At 38.1% G+C, this 25,950-nt stretch overlaps 1 protein-coding gene across 2 annotated transcripts; it reads right to left on the reverse strand.

Moving 5' to 3' along the window:
• Positions 1 to 364: 364 nt before the first annotated feature.
• TIPRL (TOR signaling pathway regulator) lies at positions 365 to 25,950 on the reverse strand. Of its 2 annotated transcripts, none has more exons than XM_020974696.2 (7): positions 25,773 to 25,950; positions 16,066 to 16,245; positions 15,102 to 15,201; positions 14,601 to 14,732; positions 9,253 to 9,348; positions 7,101 to 7,163; positions 365 to 2,940 (listed from the first exon to the last, which is right to left on the reverse strand). In XM_020974696.2, exons 1-7 carry the CDS (start codon positions 25,874 to 25,876, stop codon positions 2,791 to 2,793), a joined length of 825 nt encoding a protein of 274 aa, XP_020830355.1. In that variant the 5' UTR covers positions 25,877 to 25,950; the 3' UTR covers positions 365 to 2,790. The 2 variants fall into 2 exon arrangements, with proteins under 2 accessions (XP_020830355.1, XP_020830356.1); XM_020974697.2 differs by lacking the exon at positions 25,773 to 25,950 and adding an exon at positions 17,107 to 17,213.

Raw genomic sequence — 25,950 nt, forward strand, 5'->3', positions numbered from 1 at the left:
GGAATAGCTATTCACATTTACAAAGAAAAGAAAGCATTAACCCAGGAAGCAGGAAGCCCTGGCTATTTGAAACATCTGCAGAAGTACTTTTATCCTGAAAGAAAGCTAAATTGGTTATGAATTACATTTAAGTACCCATTACTCCTTAAAACCAAAGGGCTATTTAATGTACTTTCATTTTTAGATAGTTCTGATGATTTACATATGTAGCCAATGAATCTGTATTTACATCACAAAATATGAAAAGGAAAAAACACAAACCACAAATTCTAGCACCACTGGAAGGATTTTACACACACACACACACACACACACACACACACACACACACACACACACACACACACAGAAACCAGCCCTAGCATAGGCCAGTAATTCCTTGTTTATTCTTCACTTACAAAACATTAGGACATTTTGAACAAATGATACAAAATGATGTGTCATATCACAATGGACAAGTTGTCTCATACATATTTTATATAGTAATATTGTAGTGAATTGGTCGTGAAGTATTCAGAAACATACTTACCCTTCCAACAGGAGCCCTCCCCCAAACATAATCCATTATTTCTATTCCCTACAATATCTTTTCATTAGATACTCAAAGTAGGAAATAAGGGACTGGCCTTGACACCAATACATCCACACAAAGGATAAAATGTGGGAAATGGTCCAGGCTGGACACCTCCACTTACATACAGTCCTTTCTAGCTGTTCCAGTCTAATATCTTGCAACTTGTTTGGATAAGGAGTCTTTTCCATTCAAAACAACATGGCAAACAAAATCGTTTTAAATAGGTATTCACATACAGTATACACACTTTCCTGCCTAAATAGAAAGCATACACTTTCAAACAAGAATAGATGGATATCCAGTAAACATGCGATGAATTCTCCCAAAGCAGATTAAACTCTGTTTTCATACATCTGCCTTGAGGTGATACAGTAAAAGTATAAGAGGATTTCCTTAACCATTTATGATTAAACTTGTCTAATAAGGTTCACTTTCTGGATGGTTCACACCAGCACCATTCTGTGAGACAACAGGTAAGATGAGAATGAGACTAAGATGGTCCAGGTCCTTCTGGTTTAAGTACAGTTTCTTAGATAGGACATAGGCCCTTTCGTAGATCTTTTCAGCCAAGATCTTCACAAATAAACTTAACACCCTACCACCTCTAAAACCTACCCAAAGAGTGAAGCAGAGGAGCTGCATATTATTTTTTTAAATGTCAGTAAGTCCATTTAGTGATCTGTCCTTCAGGGGAAGGTAAGGATGAAACAACTTCTCCTAACTAAAACAAAAAGTTGCTACTTCCTTTTAAAAAAAGATAACAAAAAAACCAATTGCTTCAATAAATCTCTTACCCAATGCTAAAGTAATCATCTTCTGCTTTACATGCAATTTGTAGACAGGCAAAAAAAAAACCCACAAAAAAACCAAACCCTATAAAATGTTTAGAAGACCACTATATAAAAAACTTATTTTTGTACTTCACTGTAAAGCTATTTAGTCTTTTTCCCATGGGTCTTAAGTTTATTCTTTTTTATTGAGTCCCCTCTCCTGTCATACTAGAAACCTCAAAAATTTAAATATAAAAACTAGGTTTTATTTTAAAAATATTTTCCCCTCATTTTCTTAGCCCTTTCCCATGCTGATCTCCAATATTTAATGAAAAAAAAATGCAGCTTCAGGACTTAATATATAGTATACTTCTCCTTAATGCCAGATCCAATGCAGGGCCATCTCTAGTCGTCCTGACCTATATCTTGCCACTGGACTCAGATGGCTCTGGAGGAGAAAGTGAGGCTGGTGACTTTGCCTAGCCCTCTCACTTAAATCTAATTCACTTGCAAGTCATGTAATCACCTTCCTGATGTCATGGTCCTCTTTGAGAATGAAGGATAAACAACAACAACCAGATCCAATAGACAGATACATACCTAAAATTTCTCAGTACTGACACCAACTTCAGCATATTTATTCATTCTAAAGTGTTACGTAAAGAAGCACAAAACCATCAGTACAATAAAACCAAAAATAAGGCACCTGCCCTTACAAGATGTTGGCCAAAAAGTAGTTGTGATACCAGCACACCTGTCAGTGAGGAGCCACAGCTGAGGGATATGAGCTATTAATCATTGCTTTAATAGATGAACTAGCATGAAATTATGGAACTAAATTTTTTAGTTCTAACTACAAACATTTTGCCTTAAAATCCCATTAAACATGTTTTTTGAAGACAAAATATAAACTTATTCTGTGAATATGAAATGTGAGATTAACTTTTGAACTCAAGTCGCTTCTTTCCAGCAGTGCCTTTTATCATCATTTTTCTGCAAAGCTAAAATTGAAAAGCTATCAAAATGCACAATCTTTCATTTTCTGGGAATTCCATGAAAGTATAAAAGAATTACTAGATTTGGTTCATTTAATTAATCTCTTCATGCAAAATAAAATTTGTGGTAATTACATGCCCACTGCCTCTGATTGCTCTTTAGAACAAATAAATATGTACTGCTGAGGTCCCATTCTATAACAACTGAAAACCTTGGTTCAATTTAGTCTCCCATTAATTTTAGATATGGATAGATATGGACAGGTGATATGAACAGCAGTTTGGATAGAACCTGCCTACATCAAGCCTTCATTTTCTTTCCTTTAAGGCTACAGAAAATCTGGACACAAGGAAAGGCAGTTCATTGTCTCTTAGACAGCCCTCCCCGGACAACCCAAAAAGTAGTCATCTCCAGTGAGGGTTCCGCAGAGAGCTCATGTTGTATGACATTTTATTTAGATTCCATGCATGTATTTTCCTGTGCTACCACAAGGTTGAGATCCATTCTTTCTGGAAACTCCAGCTTCTCACAGACTGCCTCCTTTACAGGTAGGTATTGTGATATTTCATTAGGCTCTGTAAAGAGGGCTGGTGGTACGTGCTAGGACATAAACAAACTGGATTAGTTTTCTTACACATCATTTTTACAGTACACTCATAAATATATTACTTTAAAGTATTTGTTAAAGCATTTATAATCCTAAATATACATACCAGATTCCAGAAAATGAGATGAACTTGTTTTACAACACTATTAGAGATGCTCTGATAGCAAAGCTTTCCTCAAATGGCATCACTACATTGCATTAAACTTAATTCAATGAATTTACTAATATTCACTTGGTATTTACAAGGTGCTGTGCTTAATTTGTGTGGTGTGCTTAATCCCACACAGTTAATTCCCCAAATCATCATATGACTTCTGGGTCTTAACTTCCTAGTTTTCTGTTTGATTTCAACTAATGATGTATAATACAAAACAAAATCCAAATGATTCTTCCAAACCTCTATAGTGTTACAGAATACAAATTTGGATTTTAATATAGTCAAATTTAATAGACTCCTGTTTCAAGTCACTTGTTTGGATTATCCTCCTTTAACAACTCAAGGTAATAGGTCTAAGGGCACTGTTATCAGGTCACAGTCGAATAATTATTAATTAGATTATGTCTATAGGACAGCATATGGGACATGGAATTAACCACTCTTATTAAGCGTAATTATGTTGTTTAAGATTTGGTGGAAAGAGAACATAGCAAACAGCTTGCTGGGGCAGTAAAAGCACTCCTCTGAAAGTTGGAAAACCTGCACTTTAGTCCTTGATAAGTAATTTCCCAAATCTGTGACACTAGAAAAGAGACTTTATCTCTGGGTGTCACTATCCTCAACTGTAAAAAACCCAGAAATTGGACCAAATGATATGTGGTCCCTTCTAACTCTCAAATCTACACAAGGTGTTCTATTTTATATCTGTCCCTCAAGAAAGTATGTGTATGTGTAATAGAGTGTTGTTGGTCTTATCTTTTACCAATTTAATACTATCTACAGGATTTTCTTGGCAAAGATACTGGAGTAGTTTGCCATTTCTTTCTCCAGTGGATCACCTTTGTCAGAACTCTCTAATATAACCTGTCTTGGGTAACCTTGCACAGCATAGCTCATAGTTTCATTGAGCTACACAAATCCCTCCACCATGACAAGGCAGTGATCAAGGAGGGGAGACATGACATCACAAGATGAGCCCCTCAGGTCGGAAGGTGTCCAACACACTACTGGGGAAGAGTAGAGGACAACTACATATAGCTCCAGTACTAAGGAAGCAGCTGGGCCAAAGCCAAAAGGAAGCCGAGCTGCAGATGTGTCTAGCAACAAAAAGAAAGTCTGATGCCATAAAGATCAATATTGCACAGGAACCTGGAATGTAAGATCTATGAACCAAGGTGAGCTGGACGTGGTCAAATAGGAAATGGAAAAATTAAACATCAATATCTTGGGTGTCAATGAACTTAAATGGATGGGAATGGGAGAATTTAATTCAAGTGATCACTACATATACAGTAGGCAAGAATCCCTTAGAAGAAATGGAGTAGCCCTCATAGTCAATAAAAGGGTGAGAAAAGCAGTACTAGGGTATAATCTCCAAAATAACAGAATGATATGTTTGAATCCAAGGCAAACCATTCAATATCATAATACTAATAAGTTTATGTTCCAATCACTGATGCTGATGAGTCTGAAGTTGATCAGTTCTATGAAGACTTAAAACATCTTATAAAAATAACACTAAATAAAGATGTCACCTTCATAATAGAGGTTTGGAATGCTAACACAGGAAATCAAAAGGTAATTGGAATAACAGGAAAGTTTGGCTTTGGAGTTCGAAATAAGGCTGGGCTGAAACTAATAGAATTTTGTTAAGATAACTTGCTGGTCACAGCAAATACTCCTTTTCAACAACTCAAAAGATGACACGACATATGGACATCACCATATATATGGTCAATATAGAAATCAGACTGATCATATACTTTGCAACCAAAAGTGGAGAAGCTCTATACAGTCAGTTAAAATAAGGTCTGGAGCTGACTGGGGCTCATATCATAAGCTTTTTATTGCAAAATTCAGACTTAAAATGAAGAAAGCAGAGAAAACCATCAGACTGTATAGGTATGACCTAATTAATATCCCTTATGAATATGAAGCAGAAGATGATGAACAGATTGAAGGGATTAGATCTGGTAAATAGAGTGCCCTAAGAACTATGGACAGAGGTTTGCAATATTGTATACGAGACAACAATAAAAATCATCACAAAGAAAAAGGCAAGAAAGCAAAATGGCTATCTGATGAGACTTTACAAACAGCTGAGGAAAGAAGGAAAGTGAAAGATAAAGGAGAAAGGGAAAGATATACCCAACTGAATGCAGAATTACAGAGTAACAGTAAGGAGAGAGAAGGTTTCCTTAAATGAGCAATGCAAGAAATAGATGAAAATAATACAATGGAAAAAATGAGAGATCTCTTCAAAAAACAGCAAGAAAACATTTCATGCAAAAATGGGCATGATTAAAGACAAAAATGGCAGGGACTTAACAGAAGTAAAAGAGATTAAGAAGAAGTGGCAAGAATATACAGGAACTATTCAAGAAAGTGGTGTGGTTACTGATCTAGAGCCAGACATCCTGGAGAATGAAGTCAAGTGGGCTTGAGGAAACATTGCGAACAATAAGGCTAGTGGAGATGACGGCATTCCAGCAGACCTATTTAAAACCCTAAGATGATGCTGTTAAAGTGGTGCACTCAATATGTCAGCAAATTTGAAAACTCAACACTGGCCACTGAATTGGAAAAGATCAGTTTACATCCCAGTCCTAAAGAAGGGCAATACCAAACAATGTTCATATTACCAAACAATTTTTCTCATTTCACACACCAGCAAGGTTATGCTTAACATTATGCAAGTCAGGTTTCAGCAACATGTGAACCAAGAATTACCAGAAGAGTAGGCTGGTTTTCAAAGAGGCAGAGGAACCAAAGTGCCAACATTCACTGAATTATAGAGAAAGCAAGAGAGTTCCTGAAAAACATCTACTCCTGCTTCATTAACTAAAGCCTGTGACTATGTGGATCACAATAAAATGTGGCAAGTCCTCAAAGAGATGGGAGTACCAGATCATCTTACTTGCCTCCTGAGGAAAATGTAAGTGGGCCAAGAAGCAACAGTTAGAAACAAACATGGAACAACTGACTGGTGTACAACAAGGCTGTATTTTGTCACCTTATTTAACTTCTGTGTAAAGTGTATCATGCAAAATGCCAGGCCAGATAAATCAAAAGCTGGAATCAAGTTTGCCAGGAGAAATACCAACAATCTCAGATACGCAGACAACACCACTCTAATGGCAGAAAATGAAGAAGAATTAAGAAGCCTTTTGATGAGAGTGAAAGAGGAGAATATAAAAGCTGGCAGAAGCTTAACAACAAAAAACTAAGATCTTGGCAACTGATCCCATCATTTCCTGGCAAATAGAGGGAGAAGAAATGGAAGCCGTGTCGGGTTTTATATTCTTGGATTCAAAAACCACTGCAGACAGTGACTACAGCCATGAAATTAAAAGATGCTTGCTCCTTGGAAGGAAAGCTATGGCAAATCTGGACTGCACATTAAAAAGCAGAGATATCACCTTTCAACAAACGTCCATAGAGTCAAAACTATGGGCTTTCCAGTAGCAATGTATGGTTTTAAGAGCTGGACTATAAGAAAAGCTGACGCTTTTGAATTGTGGAGCTGGAGAAGACTTTTGAGAGTCTCTTGGACAGCAAGGAGATCAAATAAGTCAATACTTGAAGAAATTAATTCAGATTATTCACAAGAAGGTCAAATGCTGAAGCTGAAACTTAAATACTTCCCCCACATAATGAGAAGACAGGACTCACTGGAAAGGACTTGATGTTGGGAAAGATTGAAGGCAAGAGGAAAAGGGAATGGCAGAGGATGAGAAAGATAGTTTTCACGGAAGCAACAAACATGACCTTGGACAGACTTTGGGAGATAGTGGAGGAGAGAAGGGCTTGGGGTCACAAAGAGTCAGACAAGATTGAACAACTGAACAACAATAACAATAAGTTCAGGTGCATGGATGAAATTAAGCATGATGAAATCAATATTCCAATTTCAAAGTTAACATGCTATGGTAGTTTATAGTACTTAACATGAAACATTAAAATTAGATTTCCAAAAATGAAGTTTAGATACGATACCATTAAATTTGCTATTTTGCTCTCTCTTGAAGTGTATTCTCTTAACATATAAGTCTTGTCAGCCTATTAAAAATAAAAAGATAATATTTGATTGTACTGATTTATAAGTCTGCTTTTATGTGTTATACATATGCATTAATTTTTTAACAAGTTACGAAAGCAACATATAGCCTGATAATGGCAACTTGCTTTGTAAAAAGATCATGACTTCTATTTATCTTCTTTAACCCAAAGAATGAGTTATCAATTCTAGTTCAGTAATTGACATCACAAAAGAACCGTATGCACAAATGTATGCAAATATGTAGGGGCAACCCAAACAGTGAATCATCAAAACTACTGTAACGAAGCAACAGTATCAACTTAATATATGTAATTGATAAATTCAAATGACATTATTCTACCTCAATCAGGAGCTGGTAGTACACTTTCTTCAATGTTTTACTAAATAAAAAATGAAATATTACCCTAAATCTTAAAACTGTTAGAGATTTTCTCATCATCTACATAAACAATTATCTATGATCCAAAGAACTTTAACAATTTTTTCTCTTCCCCCATTTCCAATATGACTTATTGTGTGACATATCACAAGATGCTTCTAGACCTCAGTTTTCCCTTAATAGTTAAGACTTTCTTAACAAAGGCTTTAAAGTGCTTGCTTAAATAAACTATAATTTCATTTCTGAATGAAATTCTTTCCAAGAAGAGGAAAGATGTGTTTTTTAGGCAGAAAAATATACCACATTCTCAGTATCAATCAGAATGTTGCTCTGCAGTTCTGTTTTGTGTCTGTGTTTATGTGCACACTGCATGCTTTTGATTTGCAGGGGGCGGAGGAGTGGGGGGAAGGGCTGAGAGGGAGGGACCAATCTGTTTTTTTTTTAAACTGATGGATACATCTCTTTATTTCAAGAAGAAAGAACCTTTACCTAATCATCTCAAGTTTTTAAGAAAAGGGAATTCCAACTCACAGAAAATTTTAATTAGTATATAACATGACTACAAATCTGAAGTTCAAATCCCATTAAGAAAATTTAAATTGCTACAGAGCCTAAGGACAGGAACCAAAGGTAAATGAAATTTATAAACACTTATATCAGTATCTTCTTAAAAAACATCTTTAGACGTTTAACTTCTGACTTGTCTCAGTTTTTTAAAAGTGCTTAACCTTAAAAGGTTATTTTGCAGAGTTTACTTTTCTACAGTATAGCTAAGAATTTTAGAACCATTAAATTTTTGTGGAAGATGTTTCTTAATATTATGATAGCCTTTGTTTTTACATTAAATTTATTCCCAAAATAGCCCTGCCTCCTTCCTAACTAACGAGCCATCTCTTGTCAAAGAGATTTAAAACAGAAGGGGGGAAAAAGCAAATCCAAGCAACCTACCAACTGTATCTGACAGTATAATCAATATTCTACAATCAACCCTCTACCTCTGCAAAAAAGGGAGAGAACTGATTTTTCTCATCTCTTCTCTGAGACCAAGCTTGATTATTATAATTATACAGCAGAAGCATTAACTATGATACTTTTAAAACAAATTTCAAAATGGCATGTGGTCCAAAATTCCAAAATCAGGACAAATCTATATTCATTTTACAGACAGATAGAAAGATTTCACTTACTTGCACCTTAACTACTCTGGGGAGTTGGGTGGGAATTAGTCCTGCGATTACATTGGCCTAATGTAGGGAGACCTCTGCTTTGCCATTTATGATTTTAGTTTCCTAGTGCACTAGGAGATTAAGTAATTGACTTGGTGTCACAGAACCATTACCTTTCAGAGGCAGGACTGGACAGTAGGTTTTCCTAACTAAGGCCAGCTCTTTATCCACTACTCCAAGCTGTCTCTCTTCCTAAGCACAGAATGAGCATATGCAAAATCGAAAAGATGTGAATCCCATCTAACTTTGCTGTCATACACAACCCCATGCTTGCTCAAAGTTCTATTAGATTTTTAAACTAAAAGAAGATTCAATGCTTCAATAACAGTAAATACAACAGAAAACTTCATAAAACATACCTTGATAATTAAGAGAGATTAGATTAGCACAGTACCTAAAACAATTAATTTCAAACTACTCAAATTTTCATTCTAATACTACAAGAGTCCACATAAATTTGTACAAGGTATAAGAAATAGATACCTCATGGTAAAGCCTTGTGTCATTCATCCTGATGAGCACACCATCAATTCTTAAGAAAAATCTCAACAGCAGGAAAAAGCTAGAAGGCATCACTCTCTGAAAGAGAAAAGAAAAGTACACTGCTGTTTATTTTAGCAAAAATTGAGCTTTTCTACAAGCCATGCTTTTCAAGTTATGGCACACTTTGTCAATGGTAGTAGTAAGTGAATTTTAAATGAGCTCACATTAATATATACCACTTCACAGTATAAAAAATGTTTTTTCTCACAATCCTCTTTACCGATAGAGGTGGTGAGAATTTAATGAAAAGAATGCTGAACCCAGAGTTGGAAGACCCTAATCCTAACACCAATCATTTAACCTTGTTCAAATTACAACCACTCTGTGCCTTAGCTTCCTGATCCATAAAACGTTATGTCACAAAGATATTAAAAATAAAATGAAAATAAAAAGATGCTTTAACACTCGGGAAAAGCAGTGACACAGGGACCCACAAAGTCTTAGTATGGTTTTAAGCTTTAATAGTTTAAAACTCCATTAAGGCTTTTGGGGTCCCCTGTATTACTGCTTTTTTTTTTAAGACTTAAGGATATTTTTATTCTAATTTTATTTTCAAAATACTTGTGACAGGAGCATTTAAGCACGAAAACCCTTTAGATCACCATGTGATACAAAGAAAATGCATCACTAGTCATCTCTTCGTGCTATCCACTTCTGTACATAATTAGATATACCAGATATGAGACCCAGAACTACTTTTAGCTTAATACCATTGAATAGGCACAAATTTATATAGCCAAAGGTTGACCTAACCGTGCATAGTATCAATGCTATCCACTCTACTTCATTTGTAGCACACAAGAAAATTCTTAAATTCACCAAAGTAAACCAAGTATGTTATGGAAAAGAATATACTTGTCTAGGATAATGAAAATGGAAGAGAGATAAAGCTCCAATCTTGCTGGTTCAGTTGCTTTGGAGAATTGCTAATGCCAAATTCCTCAGTGAATCACTCAATCACAAAATCTCAGAGGCCATCTTTGATCCTCTTCTTTTCCCAACAGTGTTTAAAAACCCTTTCTATTAACCTTATGTTTCCTCACCAGCCTCAGCTCATTCTGAGCTTTATCATGTGTGATAGTACTTGTATAGTATAAAGACACAACTTGGTCTCCAACCGCCATTACCTAACCTTTCTAACATCACCTGAATGTCTGCCTCCCTCCCTTTTATAAAATAGCTTTTTTAAAAATTCATTTTTCAAAATTATTTATTAACATTCTTTTCTTTTAAAATTTTGAGTTCCAAATTTTTACCTTCCTCCCACCCCCTCTCCCAATGACTGAGAAGGCAAACAAAATTACATCAATTATACACGTAGAATCACATAAAACATATTTCCATATTAGTCATATCGCCAAAAAAGCAAGAAAATTATATTTCAATTTGCACTCACTTCATCAGTTCTCTTTCTGCAGGTGAGTCATCATGAATCACTTGGAATTGTCTTAGATCACTGTACTGATCAGAGCAGCCGAGTCTTTCACAGTTGATCATCATTACAACATTGCTGTCACTGTGCACAATGATCTCCCAGCACTTTAGTTTGCTTCAGTTCATATAGGTCTCCTGGCCATGTTTTTTTTTTCTCCTGAAACCACCCTCCTCATTTCTTATAGCATAATAGTATTCCATCACAATCATATACAACTTGTTCAGCCATTTCCCAAATGATGAGCATCCCCTCAATTTGCAATTCTTTGCCTCCACAAAAAAGAGCTGCTATAAATGTTTTTGTACACAGAGGGCCTTTTCCTTTTCCTTTTCCTTTGATCTCCTTGGGGTATAGACCTAGTATTGCTGGGCCAAATGGAATGCAGAGTTTTACTGTTCTTTGGGCATAGTTCCAAATTGTTCTTCAGAATGACTGGACCAATTCACAAGCTCACTAACAGTACGTGGATGTACCTATTTTTCCTCATCTCCTCCAACATTTGTCATTTCTAATAGATATGAGGGTGTACCAAAAAGTTGTTTTAATTTGCATTTCTCTAATAAATAGTGAGTTAGAGAATTTTTTTCATATAACTATAAGTAGCTTTGGTTTCTTCTGAAAACTGCTTGTTCATATCCTTTGACCATTTGTCACTTAAGGAATGGATCTTATTTTTATAAATATGACTCAGTTCCCTATATATTTAAGTAATAAGGCCTTTACTAGATAAACTTGCTGTAAAATTTTTTTTAAATTACTTCATTAATAAAACTATGGTATCTATTAGTAAAATGTAGTTTTCCTGTTTATTTCCTTTTCTGTTTTCACTTTTGCTGAAATTGGTACTCCTGCTTTTTTTTTTATTCTGCTTCAGCCCTTTATTTTAACTCTGTATGTCTTTTTGTTTCAAGTGTGTCTCTTGTATATTGGGTCTCTTGGTTGCTAATCCATTCCGCTACCTGCTTTTGTTTTATGGATGAGTTCATCCCATTCATACTCACCACGATGATTACTAATTGTATATTGTTTCTTGATATCTCCTGGAGTCTTTAAGCTTCCACTTGCCTAATTTTAATATTTAAGCAATTATTTTCTTCGGTGGGCTTTTGTATCTCTTTTTCCATTTGGCTAATTCTTTTTAAGGAGTACTTGTCTTCAGTAAATTTTTATGCCTATTTTACCACTAGGCCAACTCTTTGTTTTTTAAGGTGCTATTTTCTTCAGTATTTTTTGTGCTTCTTTTACCAAGCTGTGAATTCTTTTTTCATAATTTTCTTGCATCACTCTCATTTCTTTTCCCAAATTTTCCTCTATCATTCTTATCTCTTTCTTTAACTCTTCCAAGAATCCTGTTGGGCTTGTGTCCAGTCAGCATTTTTCTTTGAGGCTTTAGTTGTAGGAGTTTTCACATCGTTATCTTCTTTGGAGTTTGTGTCTTGGTCTTCCTTGCCACTGCGGTAGCTTTTAATTGTCAAGTTCTTTTTATGTTGTTTACTCATTTTTCCAGTCTATTTCTTCACACTGAACTCTTATGTTAAAAGTTGGGCTTTGCTCACTTGGGGTTGTGGAAGCCCTGTTCCAAGCTTCTAGCTTTTTTGTGCCATTCTTTTCTGAGCTAGTTCTGAGGGTCTTCAAGTTTTTGACGGTTCCAAAGTGGAATGATAAAGTAAGTGGTGTAGTCACTGCTCTCCTGGTCTACACTCTGGTCTCTACCCAGGAAAGACCCTTGCTTCCCTGCAGCCACAAGCTATAGTACTCCTCTTGGCCTTAGAATTGTGATCACGACCTTTGTTCTCCTGCAGCCACAAGCACTAGCACTTTTCTCCATCTTGGAATGTGATCAGGGCCCCTGCTTCCTTGTGATCAACCACAAGCACTCTTTTCTACCCTGGAATCATGAGCCAGAATTGCTTACGGGCAATAAAGTTGCCAATCAGCACCAGCAGCACCCAATGCCAGCAAAGAGTCCCCTGGACTCTCTTCTTGACCAGTAGTCCAATGCCCTTACTGTCTCTGGGCTGAGAACTCTTGAAGCCGCTGTTGCCGCCACTGTGGCAGCATCTCCAAGGCCCACTGCTGGTATTTCTGCCACGTTCCAGGCTGACCATTCTAGTGTCACAGACCTCTCCTACGGACCTCCTGACTTGTCTTAGGTTGAAAAAATGTCTCACTCTGACTTTTTGTTGGCTCTGCTACTCCAAAATTTGATTTGAGGAGTTATTTTAAATTTGTTTGGAGGGGAATACGGGGAAAATTCATCTGGGCTGCTGCTTGTACTACGCCATCGTGGCTCCACCTCCATCTGCATGTGTTGGGAACCAGAACTGTAAGGCCTCCAGGCTGAAGATTTTGTGTAACTTATCCCAGAAATAATAAGTAGCCACTGAAGACTTTGAACAGGGGAATGACATAAGTAGAGCTGTACTGAGGAGTATCAATTTGTCAGCTCTGTAGTAGATGGACTGGGGAGGGGAGACATTAGAAACAGGGCCACACTTGGTTCAAATTTCACTTTTTACATTTTACTAGCTGTGTGACCATAGGCAAGTCCCTTAGCATCTTTGTCCTTTAGTTTCTTCATCTGTAAACAAAGTATAGTGCCTTTTGTATCTACCTTTCAGGGTTTTTGTAAGGCTCAGATTTGGGAGTCCATAAAATACCTTGTAAGTTTTAAAGCACCTATATAAATATTGGTGATTATTCTCTATCTAGGATTGGAAAATAGGACATGTATGAAATAAGACTATGCAAGGTAAGACAATTAGTTATTGTCTTATAACTATGAAAGATTTCTTCTTGACAGAGTCATCAGGAAGTTCTTATGGTCAAAATCATATTTAAAGTGGTCCTTATAACCCAAACGAGATTTCCCGGGGGGGGGGCCAGAGTGAGATAGGAGGGTAGAGTCCAGATTTTGCCCTTCTGTCTCATGGTTCAGTCCCTCCGAGGTAGCATGGCCCAATCTGATTCCTAAAACTCCATCTTAAAAGAAAAGACTCAGCATCCCTAGAGAAGTTTACCCTCTTTTTTTCCTGTAGCTTACCTGGAAAGGCATATCAAACTTAATGCTCTATAATCATACCTGTGAACACCCAAGAAGCAGTATACCAAAAATGAGTACAACATTAGGCTTTAAGCTTAGAAAAGCTCCAAAGTAGCTGACTTTTAACATGCAACTCAAGTCCACAAAATATTTATTACTCATCATGCATAAAGCATGGGACTAGATGCTGGGAAGAGAGATGAAGTAAGATACATTTAGGAAGCTAACAATATGAGAGAAGATAAAATAGATTTACAAATAAACAGTAAAAATTAGAAAGCTACATTCAAAGAAGTTCAACTAAAATGCTACAAGAAATCATTTGTAATTCCACTTACTAACCACTAGTTGCTACCAGAAAGAAGGGAGAAGTCGGGATCCCTCCCTCTCTGCTGCTCATTTCTACATCTGCAGACAGAACGTGGAAGGATAAAGGAGCATTTGGTGCCTTTGTACACGATTGCACTGCCATCATCGTCTTACAGACATAAGATCCTACATTCATTAACAGATATATCCAGATATCAAAATGTATTGAAGAGTGTAAGCTATCTGAGATTTTCTCCAAATTCAGTAATGGACACACTACAAAAACATGTTAGGTATTTACATATAGATAATTGAAGTCATCAATATGACATAAAAATTTCCCAAATGTATATTTTTTATATTGCTATTCACATGATGTATAATCTAAAAACACAAAATGTCACATTTAATGTATCGTGACTTAATGGATATGTTTTATATCTCTATTAACTCAACAAGGATGTTTTCCCATACTTAAGCAAAAGCAATTACTATACTCACAATTTTCACACTTAAGCTTGAAACTCCATGATCATGAAGTTCATCTTCAAACAACAGAACTTCCTCAAAAAATTTAATCTGTTCCCTGGCTTTCAATTTCTCTGTATCTATATGATCTGTTGTAGGCACAACCTGGAAAGGAAATTTTTAAAAATTAAGAGAGGTCAATTATGATGCTTCCAGCCTTCCCTATCTCCCTCAAGTTCCACCGATCAGAATCAGTCCAAAAGGGTTATACAGCACTTTATCTGGCTGTCATGGATAGACAGTAAATATTAGATATGTTCTTTGTCACTGACTAGCTAAATCTGAAATACCACTGTAACTTCTAGTATCCCACCACAGAGCAGATTTTCAGAGGAGAAGCAGAACAAATAAACTACTACAAAAAGAGATTTAAAGGTGAGAGAATAAGCTCCGTTTTAGTATGGTTAAGTGACCTTAAATATAAAGAAACAAGATAAATCAGTTCAACACAAAAAATCAAAGAGTTAAATTTACCTTTAACTTAAGTGCTTCACCAAGCAATGTTCCTTTGTAATCTGTGGTATAGGTCCAATCATAGGGTCTAATAATCTCTTTGGAGTGTTCACCCTCAGCCCTCAATGACCAAAAAGAGAAGGATTGTATTCAGTGACACAGAAGAAAACTTGATAAAGTATATAAACATCCTTCCAAAGTATATTCTACAAATGGTACTAAACAGCTCACTCACCCACATGCCTTATTAATGTGTAAACTCTACTTTGGCCATTCTAAACAATTCAAACTGTTACTGAAATCACATATAGTCATTTAATTTTATACATGATTCCTTCTTATCTGTCCAATTAGACTATAAACTGTAGGAAGATCGGGCCCATACTTTATATTTATTTTCAACCTTTATACTTATATTCACAGAGCTTTTCAGGTAATAAATAAATACTGGTAAAAAGCAGGCTTTTTTCTTTTAATTTCTATAATCCTCACATATTCTCAATGAGAATCAAAAGAAGCAAGTACCAATGTTATTCAAAAATAGTTACTGAGGTCAAAAGAGAAGCACAATTATTTAGGTAGAACGTTTCATTTAAATATACTAACCCTGAAATAAATACAGCTCAAGCAGTGTTTATTTTGATTGTGAAAGCTGCCTCCATTTTACAGTTGAGTCAACTGAAGTCTGAAAAGCTAATAAAACTCACTGTCTATTCCAGAAGTGGAGAACCTGTGGCCTCAAGGCCACATGTGGTCTTCTAGGTCCTTGGGTACAGTCTTTTGACTGAGTCCAAGTTTTACAGAACAAATCCTTTTATTAAGGAGATTTATTCTGGGAAGTTGGATTCAATCAAAGGGCTGCACTTGAGAACCCAGAGGGCCACACGTGGCCTCGAGGCTGCAGGTTCCCCACCCCTGGATTCTAATGACACATACCCCAATCCAGTTACTGTACAGTTCATCCACCTTTTACTCAATTTCTCACCTGCTCTCTTGCCATTCTTCAGCACATGCTACCTTAAGCACTCCCTGGTAGTTGTTTACACATTTTAAAGCATCAGTCGCATTGAACTCAATTCCAAAGCCAGAAACATGTTGGATTCTTAAAACGTTGTCTCCAAACATCATTTCAGGAAGAGATGGCATGTGTAGCTCATCAGCTAATCTGCATATGGCCAAAAATCATATACCGTTTTGTTACTTTTAGTCCTCCACTTTTTTGGTTTAATAATACTCTGTATAGAAGGATGAAAAGTCTGTGTAGGACTTTAAATATGTGTGTGTGTGTGTGTGTATATGTATATATGTGTGTGTGTGTATGTATGTGTGTCTATATATAATGTGTGTGTGTATATATATAAACACACACACACACACATACACACACACACACACATATATACATATTTAGGCAATTGGAGTTAAGTGACTTGCCCAGGGTCACACAGCTAGTAAGTGTTAAGTGTTTGGTCTGAGGCTGCATTTGAACTCAGGTCCTCCTGACTTCAGGGCTGGTGCTCTATCCACTACGCCACCTAGCTGCCCCTTGTAGGATAAATATTAAAAATACATATTTGAACTCTAATATCAGTCCAGGATATGTTTTAAAAAGGGAAAGGCACTGCACTAAAGAAAACAAATCCAGAAAGCACAATTGGGCCAGACCAAGATACACAGAGGAAGTTTATCAGTCACCACCACGTGCCATGCCCTGGGCCAAGTGCTGGGAAATACAAAGAAAGATCAAAGCCACTCTCTGCTCTCAAGAAGCTCACAGTCTAACAGGAAGATAACATGCAAACAACGATACACAAACAAGACATATGTAGGATAAATAGGAAATAATCAACAGAGGGAAGACCCTAGAATTAAAAGGAACCAGGAAAGACTTCTTGCAAAAGGTGGGATTTTAGTTGGGACTTGAAGGAAGTCAAGGAAGCCAGGAGGTGGAGACGAGGGGGGAAAGCATTCTGGTGTGAAGGCTAACACCAGTTTGAGGCCACTGAAAGATCACCAGATCACAAACCTAGAGCTCGAAGGAACCTCAGAAGTCATCCTGTGCAACCACCTCAATTGAGATAACCGAGGTCCAGGGAAGTAAAGTTACTTGTCCAAGGTCATCCAGGTATTAAACCTAAGAGACAAGATTTCAACCTAAGTCTTCTGACTCTGGCCTGTGTTAAAATGTACTGTATTAAAATGCCTTACTAGATCAATTCTCATGGTATCTGAATGAAGGAAGGCTACTCAAACTCCCTAGGGGAAAACAAACAGAAAAAAAGGGAAAAAAACAAACTCAATTCATATGCCTAACTTTCCTGTTTCTATAAAATGTTTATAACAATCTATATACATAATAAGGAAAAGGGATCAGGGAGGCTACCACAAACTACATTCTTTAGGAGACCACATCTTTATAGTTACACAACTGACTAAAAGATGCAGAGAATAAATGACCCTACTGTTTGTTGCTTGTAAAAAAGCATTTGATTTAGTAGAGTAAAATAACACTTTAAGGGAGCTCTTTCAACAAGGTACCGCCCATACATGTTAAAAATCATACAAGATTTAGTGAAAGATATCGCCAGAGATAACTTTGTTCAAGGACCCTATGATTATTAAAATCAAATGAGGAAGACAAAAAGGAGATGATTGCCGAAGGTGTTTGTCACTGTAATGTAGAATGTTCAGTAGAGGGGCTCCCTAATTCCCTAAATATCACAGTCTCACAGCTGGAAGGGATCAGAGTAGCCATCAAATGAAACATCCGTAAAGAGCTTAGCACAGTGCCTGGCACATAGCAGACACTTAACAAATTCCTCTTTCCTTATTTCATTCTTTCCGTCCATCCAATTAATCCAACTCATAGTGAAAGAATCCCATCTACAACATATCCAACAGGTGGCCACCCAGACTTTGCTTGAAAACCTCAAGAGAGGTGAAATCCATTACACCTGAAGAGGAAGCCAATTCCACTTTTGTACAGTTCCAACTCTTAGGAAATTTTTCCTTAAAGAGAATAGTATTTGGGAAAATATGCAGTATTTTCAGTGACTTCAAATCTCTCCATAAAACAAAGGCCCAAATTTTCAACATTGTTATTTTTCTGGTGTTACTCAAAGGGTCTAAACAGGAAGAAGTGTATTCCAAAAGCAAGTATAAAAGATGAATGAATTTAAAAAGTATTAATTGCTTACTATGTGCAAAACACTGTACTAAGCATGGTAGAAAGAGGGTGAGAGAGTATATTGGATCTGAAAATAAAATGTTCTATACAAATGGAAAACGAGTCCCTCCTCTCAAAGAGTTCACATTCCAATGGGGGAGACCACAAATAGGGAAGGTTTCAACTGCAAATCAGATGGAAAAGTTCCATGGTCCTTAGGGCACACAAAGAAGATAGTACTGCCTCTCTTTAATGTCTTCTCTACTGATAAAAATCCTATCAGTTTCTTATGTTTAGACATTTGACAGGACTTTGGTGGCAAGAACTTTCTTTTCTGTGTCTTCAAAAGCTGTGGTTTCAACACTTGCCAGATTTTGTCTCCACTGAGGTTGTTTCCCAGGATAATGGCGGCAGCTGCTAAACTGGAAAGTTAGTCTCACAGCCCTTAATGTTGAGTTCAGGGTCCTGGGCTGTCTCTATCAGAGTCTGAGGGTAGATGGTGGTCAAAGTAGAGGTGGTGTTAGGAGTGGTTTGATGGCCTGGGACATGCAGCTTCAGGCCTCCTCAGAGTCCCTTGCTACTTCAGCCAGGCAGTTAGTGGAGATGCCTAGCTCTTTCTCCACAGGAGTTGCTTCCCTGCGGATGACTGTGAGGACTGGGGTGGAAGAAGGACCAGTAGTGTAGGAGGTAGGCTTTTGTTCCTAGGGTTCTTGTACTCATTGGCCTGCTGGTGTCAGTTAGTCAGCAGTTATTTCTTGCAGTGATGATGAAGGTGGGACCCTTCTCCACAATGATTTCTCCCCATAATGATGGCTTTGGGGACTGGGCTGGAAGTAGGTCTGGTAGTTCAGGGAACACTGCTCTTCCCAAGACTCTTGGATTCAGGATCCTGAGCCGTCTCAATCAGGGTCTGACAGGAGATGGTAGTCAAGGTGATGGGGGAGGGGGCTCACTTGATATAATAAAAGAGATGTATATTTGGAAGAGGTTATTTTTAGATAAGGATAACAAACTGTAGGTGCATTTCAATGGTACTCATTTCAGTTTTCTCATCAGTCAAATGAGGGGGGTTAGACTCAATGGCCTCTGAAGTCCCTTCCAGCTCTAAATTTATGATCTTATGAATCCTTTAACAAACACACACACACATTATCCCTATTTTACAGATGAGGAAAGGGAAGCTCTAAGAAGTTGGGTAACGTGCCCATGAGATGTAATATGGGCTACATGATAGGGAGCTAGACCACCTGCTGCCAAGAAGAACTAGGTTCAATACTATTTTTCTGTACGAAATGATGAAAAGAAGGGTTTCAGAGAAACATGGCAAACTTCATGTGTACTGATTGCAGAGTAAAGTGAGCACAGCCAGGAGAATAATTCGTATAGTAACAACCATACTGTAATGACAAACAACTGTGAAAGACATGGGAACTCTGATAAGCACAATGACCAAACATAATTCCAAATGACACAAAACATGCTATCTACCTCAGGATAGGTGACTACAGATTGAGATTTTTTTTTTTGTACAGGACCAATGTAGGAATGTGTTTTGCTTAACCATACATGTTTCTAACAGTTTTGTTTTTCTTCCTTTTCTCAATGGAAGGGGAGTACAGCAGATGAAGGCAAGGGGAGACAGAGATGTGGATCTGAAATTTAATTTTTTTCCCAAAAAGGGTCTGGGTTCAAATCACACAGTCACTTACCAGTGATGCCTTCTAGTTTTAAATCTATGATCTTGTGATGACCACACCACTATTAAGTGAACAAAGCAGACTTCACAAACTGGTTTCCTGACTCTAAGTCTGGTGCTTCTAAGAAGGTTTTCATAGAAATATATTTTTCAAATAACTGAAACTTATCCACTTGAGTCAAAGTTTTTGTATATTAATACTTTCCTGGTAATTCTTTTTAAAGTACACTAAACATAACCTGACTTCTTCCCCATATCTCAGTGCCATAGTGTGAACATCAAGTATTATATTATATCATGACATTCACCTTCTAGTACACTCTAAGCCCAGGGTTCTTAAATCTTGCTAGGTCTGAAGCCCAAAGACCCTTTCTTAGAGTAATGTTTTTAAATGCATAGAGTAAAATTCATAAGATTACAAAGGTATCTATATTAAAATAGGGATCAAAATTTTAAAAAAAAATCCTCAGACCCCTGGTTAAGAACTGCTACTCTCAGTACTCCAAAGATAAGGTGATTCTTGTTTATCTTTATTCTCTATGTGCCCTCACACAGACACTGTATTTATAAATGTCCTGATCTGTGATTTCACCAGCATAAGGAACTGCCCTAGAGAATACTTCTTTACTATTTTGTAATTTGGAATCTTAGAGAACTCCTGGGCATTAAGAGAGGTTATATGATTTGTCCAGGATCACAGAAAGAACATATAGAAGAGGTGGGACTTGAAACCAGTTCTGACTCCTGACTTGCTGCTCTGAGATCTCTATCTACTATCTTCTGCTATTTATATGCCTCATATTGCACACAGCAAGCACTTAATTATGTCTATCAAATATTGACTATTGCTGCATTCTAGTGCCACAATATAAACAGTCCCAGGTACTGAGTTGTGTTGGCCTTTCAGTTTGTCTTTTCTTCTCCTGTCAGAATATCAGTGGTCTTACCTTCTGCAACAATTCCTCACATCTTTAACTGCGCAAAATGATGGAACACCAGATAAGACAACTTGTTAGAACTTGGTATAAAAAGTAAAGATGTTGGAGAATGGCTAAACAAACTGTGGTACATGGATGCAATGACATTTTATTGTGCTTTAAGAAACAAAGACTATGAATACAGAGAAGCATGGGAATACTTCTATGAACTGATGTAAAGTGATATAAGCAGAACCAGGAAGACAATACACAAAATGACTATAGCAATGTAAATGTAAAGAGCAGCAACAATAAACCAAGTGAAAAAATTCTGTCAAATTATGACCAAACTCAGTGCCAAAGAAAAAGTATGAAAAGACACCTCTTTCTCCCCCTTTTTCCAGATATGAGTGACCAAGCACGGGATATACTACAAATAATATGTTTTTTGGCATGTTGGTTAATTTCGTAGAATTTCTTTTTTTGCTCTTTTTTTATTCAATGGCCCTCTAGAAAAGGATGGGGGCAGGATACACTGGGAAATACAGACAATGAACAAACAAAAGTTATCTGTAAATTTTTTAAAAAAGATGTTCTGTATAAGATAGCCTGAGAGATTCTCCTGAAAATAAAGCAAACAGATTCTAGAGCAGGAACCTAGGTGACCAATTGCTTTATACATAATTAGCACATGAACTAGTAAGGCTTAATCACTTGCCTGTAGCTGACTGCCAGCAAGGATAAAAAGAGCAGCATTGATTAATTTAGTAATTGTAAAAAACTGATACAGCATTCACACAAGTAGGTTTCTCATCATGTGCCCTACTATTTTTTAAACACTTATCCTGGAACAGAAAAATGTGGTCTAGAGATTCCTGAGGGTCTTTGAGGTCAAACTATATTCAAAATAATACTAAGACATTCTTTATATACTTCATAACCTTTACCCAAAGGGATTCCCCAAGCATCCATCTGGAAGCCTCATCTTTTGCTGGTGGTGGTGTTCAGTCGTTTCAATGATGTCCAACTCTGTAACCTGATTTGGGGCTTTCCTTCTCTAGCTCATTTTACAGACGGGAAAACTGAGGCAAACAGGCATTAAGTGACTTCCCCAGGATCACACAGCCAGTAAATGTCTGAGGCCAGATTTGACCTCAGGAAGATGAATCTTCCTGACTGCAGGCCAGCACTCTATCCACTGTACCACCTAGGTGCCTTTGTCTTTTCCCTCTATAATACTTCAGATGATAATCTCATTAGCTCCTCCCCCCCATTTCAATTATCACCTCTATGAAATGACTCTCAGATCTACTCATCCAGCCTTAACATCTCTGTTGACCTCCAGCATCTCAAATCTCCAACTGTCTACTGGACATCTTGAACTGGATGTCTCATAGACATCTTAAATTCAATACAGTCTATCTAAAACTGAACTCATTATCTTTCCCCCCAAATCCTCCCCTCTTTAGTTCCCTATTAGTAGAGAAGGTACCATGATCCTCCCAGTCACCCAGGCCCAAAACTCAGGTCTCATCCTAAACTCCTAACTCTCACTTCGCCATATCCTATCAATTGTTAAGTCCCATCATCTCTACCTTCAAAACATTTCTATTATACACCCCCTTTTCTCCTTTGACATTGCAACTACTCTTGTTGCAGACTTTTATCACCTCCTGCTTGGACTATTTACAATAGCCTGCTGGTTGGTCTCCCTGCCTCAAGTCTCTGCCCTTCCAATTCATCCTCTATGCAGATGTCAAATTAAAACTCAGGTCTAACCATACCAACCCTCTAGTTTATTGAATACCACCTCCAGAACAACTATAGAATCCTGTTTGGCATTCAAAATCCTGCATAAATCTGGCCCTTTCCTCCCTTTCTAGTCTTCTTTCACCTTACTCCCCTCCACATGCACTCAAGATCCAATGACATTGGCCTTCTTGCTGTTCCTCAAACAGGAAAGTCCATTTCATGATTCCAAACATTTTCACTATCCCTTCAAACATGAAATACTCTCCTCTCCTGCCTTATCTCCACTATCTAGCTTCCTTCAATTCTCAGCTTAAGGCCCCACCTTCTGCAAAAGCCTTTCTTAGTCCTTGATGTGAGACCCATTGAATTCTGTATATACTTTGTTTGAAAACAGCTGTGTGCATGTGGTACACCTGATCAGAGTGGGAGCTCTTTGAGAGCAGGGGTTGTTTTTGCTTTGTTTTGTAGGCCTTTTGTTATATCACCAGAGCTTAGTACAGTGCCTGGCACGTGATAAATGTTAGCTCAGTAACTAATATGGTAAGAATCAATAGATATAACTCACACAAACAAAAGCTATTGGGGGAAGGCCCTCAATAATCTTTAAGAGTATAAAAGGGTCCTGAGATCAAAGAGTCTGAGAAGTGCTACTTTAGAGTATAAGCTCTATGATAGCTATTTTGGATTCTCATAGCTGTTTCTAAAAAGACTTCTGAGTTCCACGTTATATTCAAGGTGGCTGAGATCATTGAACTGCTATTGTACCCCAGGACACAGCCTCTATAAAAACTGCCAAAGGGTGCCTATTACAATTGAGAGAAATGATTATTTCTCTCATGTTAACAACCAATTACTGAATTAGGACTAAGACTGCCCCCCCTTCTATTTCCTCATTCCCTGTAGGCTATTCAGTCAGTTTTGAAGGGCAAGCTGATAGATGAAATCTTGGGCAGATACACCCCACGGGAAAAACTCAGAACTGATCAAAAGGTAAAGAGATTCTAGTCCAGTGAAATTCATCTCACAGTGTCAGCCAGGTCTGACTGCTCTAGGTGGTGGCAGTTTGGATAAGAGATCAGTCTCTCAGTTCAAGGTTGAGTGATCAGTCACATTCCCCCAGTCCCTCATTAGAATAAGCCCACCTCTCATTATAATATCAATTCATTGTTAACCAAGCAGAATTGGTTTCCAGCCTCAGAACACCTAACTTTTCTTCTAAGGTCATATAAACATTGAGTGGGTTCCATGAGAGGTCTCTGGCATTTGAGAGTGTCACTGACCTCTTTTATTATCTGCTAACATAATAAAATGATTAATTACCCAGAAACAATGTCTCTTACACTTTTTATATGTCACACAACTCAAAATTGTTGCTCTTACAATTTCTCTAAATCTTATCCCAATCGTATCTAATCAATACCAAACTGTAACCCATCAAAAGATGCTTTAATAACTAGGAGAGGGCAAAGAAGCAATTCAATTAGCATTTAATATAGCCTCTAATATATTAGAAGACACTGTGACAGGTGCTAGAAATTAAAAAAAAAAACTACTACCCTATATGAAGGGGGAGCCAATGTGTATTTCAATACTTCAATGAATCTGTAATCCCATGGATATTAAATTAAGTACTCCCTTCATGGTATGAACCAAAACCCATCCATGTCTTTTCATCCTATGAAATTCTTATCAATTTTCTTCAACAGAGAAGAACCATATTACATGATACAGGCCTTTTTACATTTTCAACATATCAACAGAACATCTGGGTTATCTGTTATCCCTTACTTTCCCATCTTCCATCATTTCCTCAATGATATCCACTTGAGCCACGTTGGCAGAAGCCAAGGTAGGAAAAAAAGGAAATGTTCTAGGGAAAATGTGAGGAAGAAGACAGTCTACTTCACTTTCAGAATCTCCTACCCAGATTTGTTTCAAGAAACTAGCTGGAGGGCTGGCTACTTATAATTAACCAGAAATAAGGGTACCACCTCCTGCTTCATTTCCGGTGAGATATATTCCCAACATTGCCAACTTCGTGAATATGTAGAAAATATTGCCTATGAATAAAATTTGTGTTGGTTGTTCTGGGGTTTTTTTTGGGAGGGAGAGTAGGTACTGTAATTTTGTTAGTATATGGAACTCCCTGTGTGAAAACTTCCTCCACCAATGCATGACAACTCCTAATATACATTCCCAACCATCAGCACTGACAGACTGAATGACTAGTCCTTGGTTAGTGTCAAAGGCAACATGTGAATAAAGGCTATATGAGAAATGCTATCTACCAATAAAGTTTGTTTTGAACTGATACTTTTTGATGTATTGTTTTGTTTTGGGTCACGGCCTGTGATTTTTTACATGTAAAGAACTTTCATTGTGAAAACTCTCCCTACCAATGTATAGGACAGCTCCTCCCAATTTACAGTCTTAAACAGTAGCCTGAAACCACTAGCCTAGAAATACTATCTATGAATAAAGTTTAGTTTTGGTTAGTGTTGTTGGTGTTTGGGGTTTTTTTGGGAGGGAACTTCCAGTGAAAACGCCTTCCCACCAATGCAAATAAGCAACCCCTAATTTACAGTCCTAAACAGTAGCCCCGAGCTCTGAGAGATTAAATGACTGGCCCTAGATTGCACAGCTAGTCAGGGTCAGAGGCTAGACAAGAACCCAGGTTTTCTGTGGATTTTGGATGCAGAGCTGGAAGGTGTAGAGCTTTGCCATTCAAAATCCGTCGAAAACCCGGGTTTTTGTCTAGCCTCTGACACTGACCCCTAGTTTTACAGAAGCGGAAATGGAGGCTCAGCTAGCCCCAGGCCCCACAGGGAGGTAGCATCTGAAGTGGGATTTACATACAGGGGGCCCTAGACTCCAGGGCCAATACCCTCGGCACCGCAAGAACTCGCCCAATTAGACCCTTCACACGCAGCGCTCTGCAGGGGCAAGGGGCTGTCAAACCGCGGCCGCGCACGCGCGCTCGCGGCGTCCTGGACATGGCCCCGCCGGCCGTTCTGCAGCAGCCGCCGAGGCCGGCCTCGAGGTCCCGCGGGGCCGGGGAGCGGCACCGAGAACGGCCGCCCCCTCCTTCTCCTGCCCATCCCCGCGCCCACGCCCGGCCTCTCGGCCTCGCCCTCTCCTCCCCGGCCCTCCCCAAACCTCACTTCTCCACATCGGCCGACTTCATGATGTGCGTCTTGGCCGCCGTCAGCTTCCATGGCCCGAAGGAGAACTCCTGGCGGCTGCTCTGGAAGCCGTGGATCATCATGGCCGCGGTGGCGGCGTGGAACCAGCGCGAGCGGCGGCGGCAGCAGCCTCCCTTCTCCCCCCCCCCCACCTCCC

The sequence above is a fragment of the Phascolarctos cinereus genome, unplaced genomic scaffold (assembly GCF_003287225.1).
Source record: "Phascolarctos cinereus isolate Bilbo 61053 unplaced genomic scaffold, phaCin_HiC Scaffold_5;HRSCAF=322, whole genome shotgun sequence".
Classification (NCBI taxonomy): domain Eukaryota; kingdom Metazoa; phylum Chordata; class Mammalia; order Diprotodontia; family Phascolarctidae; genus Phascolarctos; species Phascolarctos cinereus.

What these genes read in the sequence shown, in the direction of transcription:
- TIPRL (XM_020974696.2), bottom strand. Translation starts at nt 25,876, where the DNA reads ATGATGATCCACGGCTTCCAGAGCAGCCGCCAGGAGTTCTCCTTCGGG. An exon ending in GTGAAGCACTTAAGTTAAAG is followed by an intron (nt 14,733 to 15,101) that starts GTAAATTTAACT and finishes TTTCCTTTCCAG; the next exon opens with GTTGTGCCTACAACAGATCA. An exon ending in CAAGCTTAAGTGTGAAAATT is followed by an intron (nt 9,349 to 14,600) that starts GTGAGTATAGTA and finishes TTTCTCTTTCAG; the next exon opens with AGAGTGATGCCTTCTAGCTT.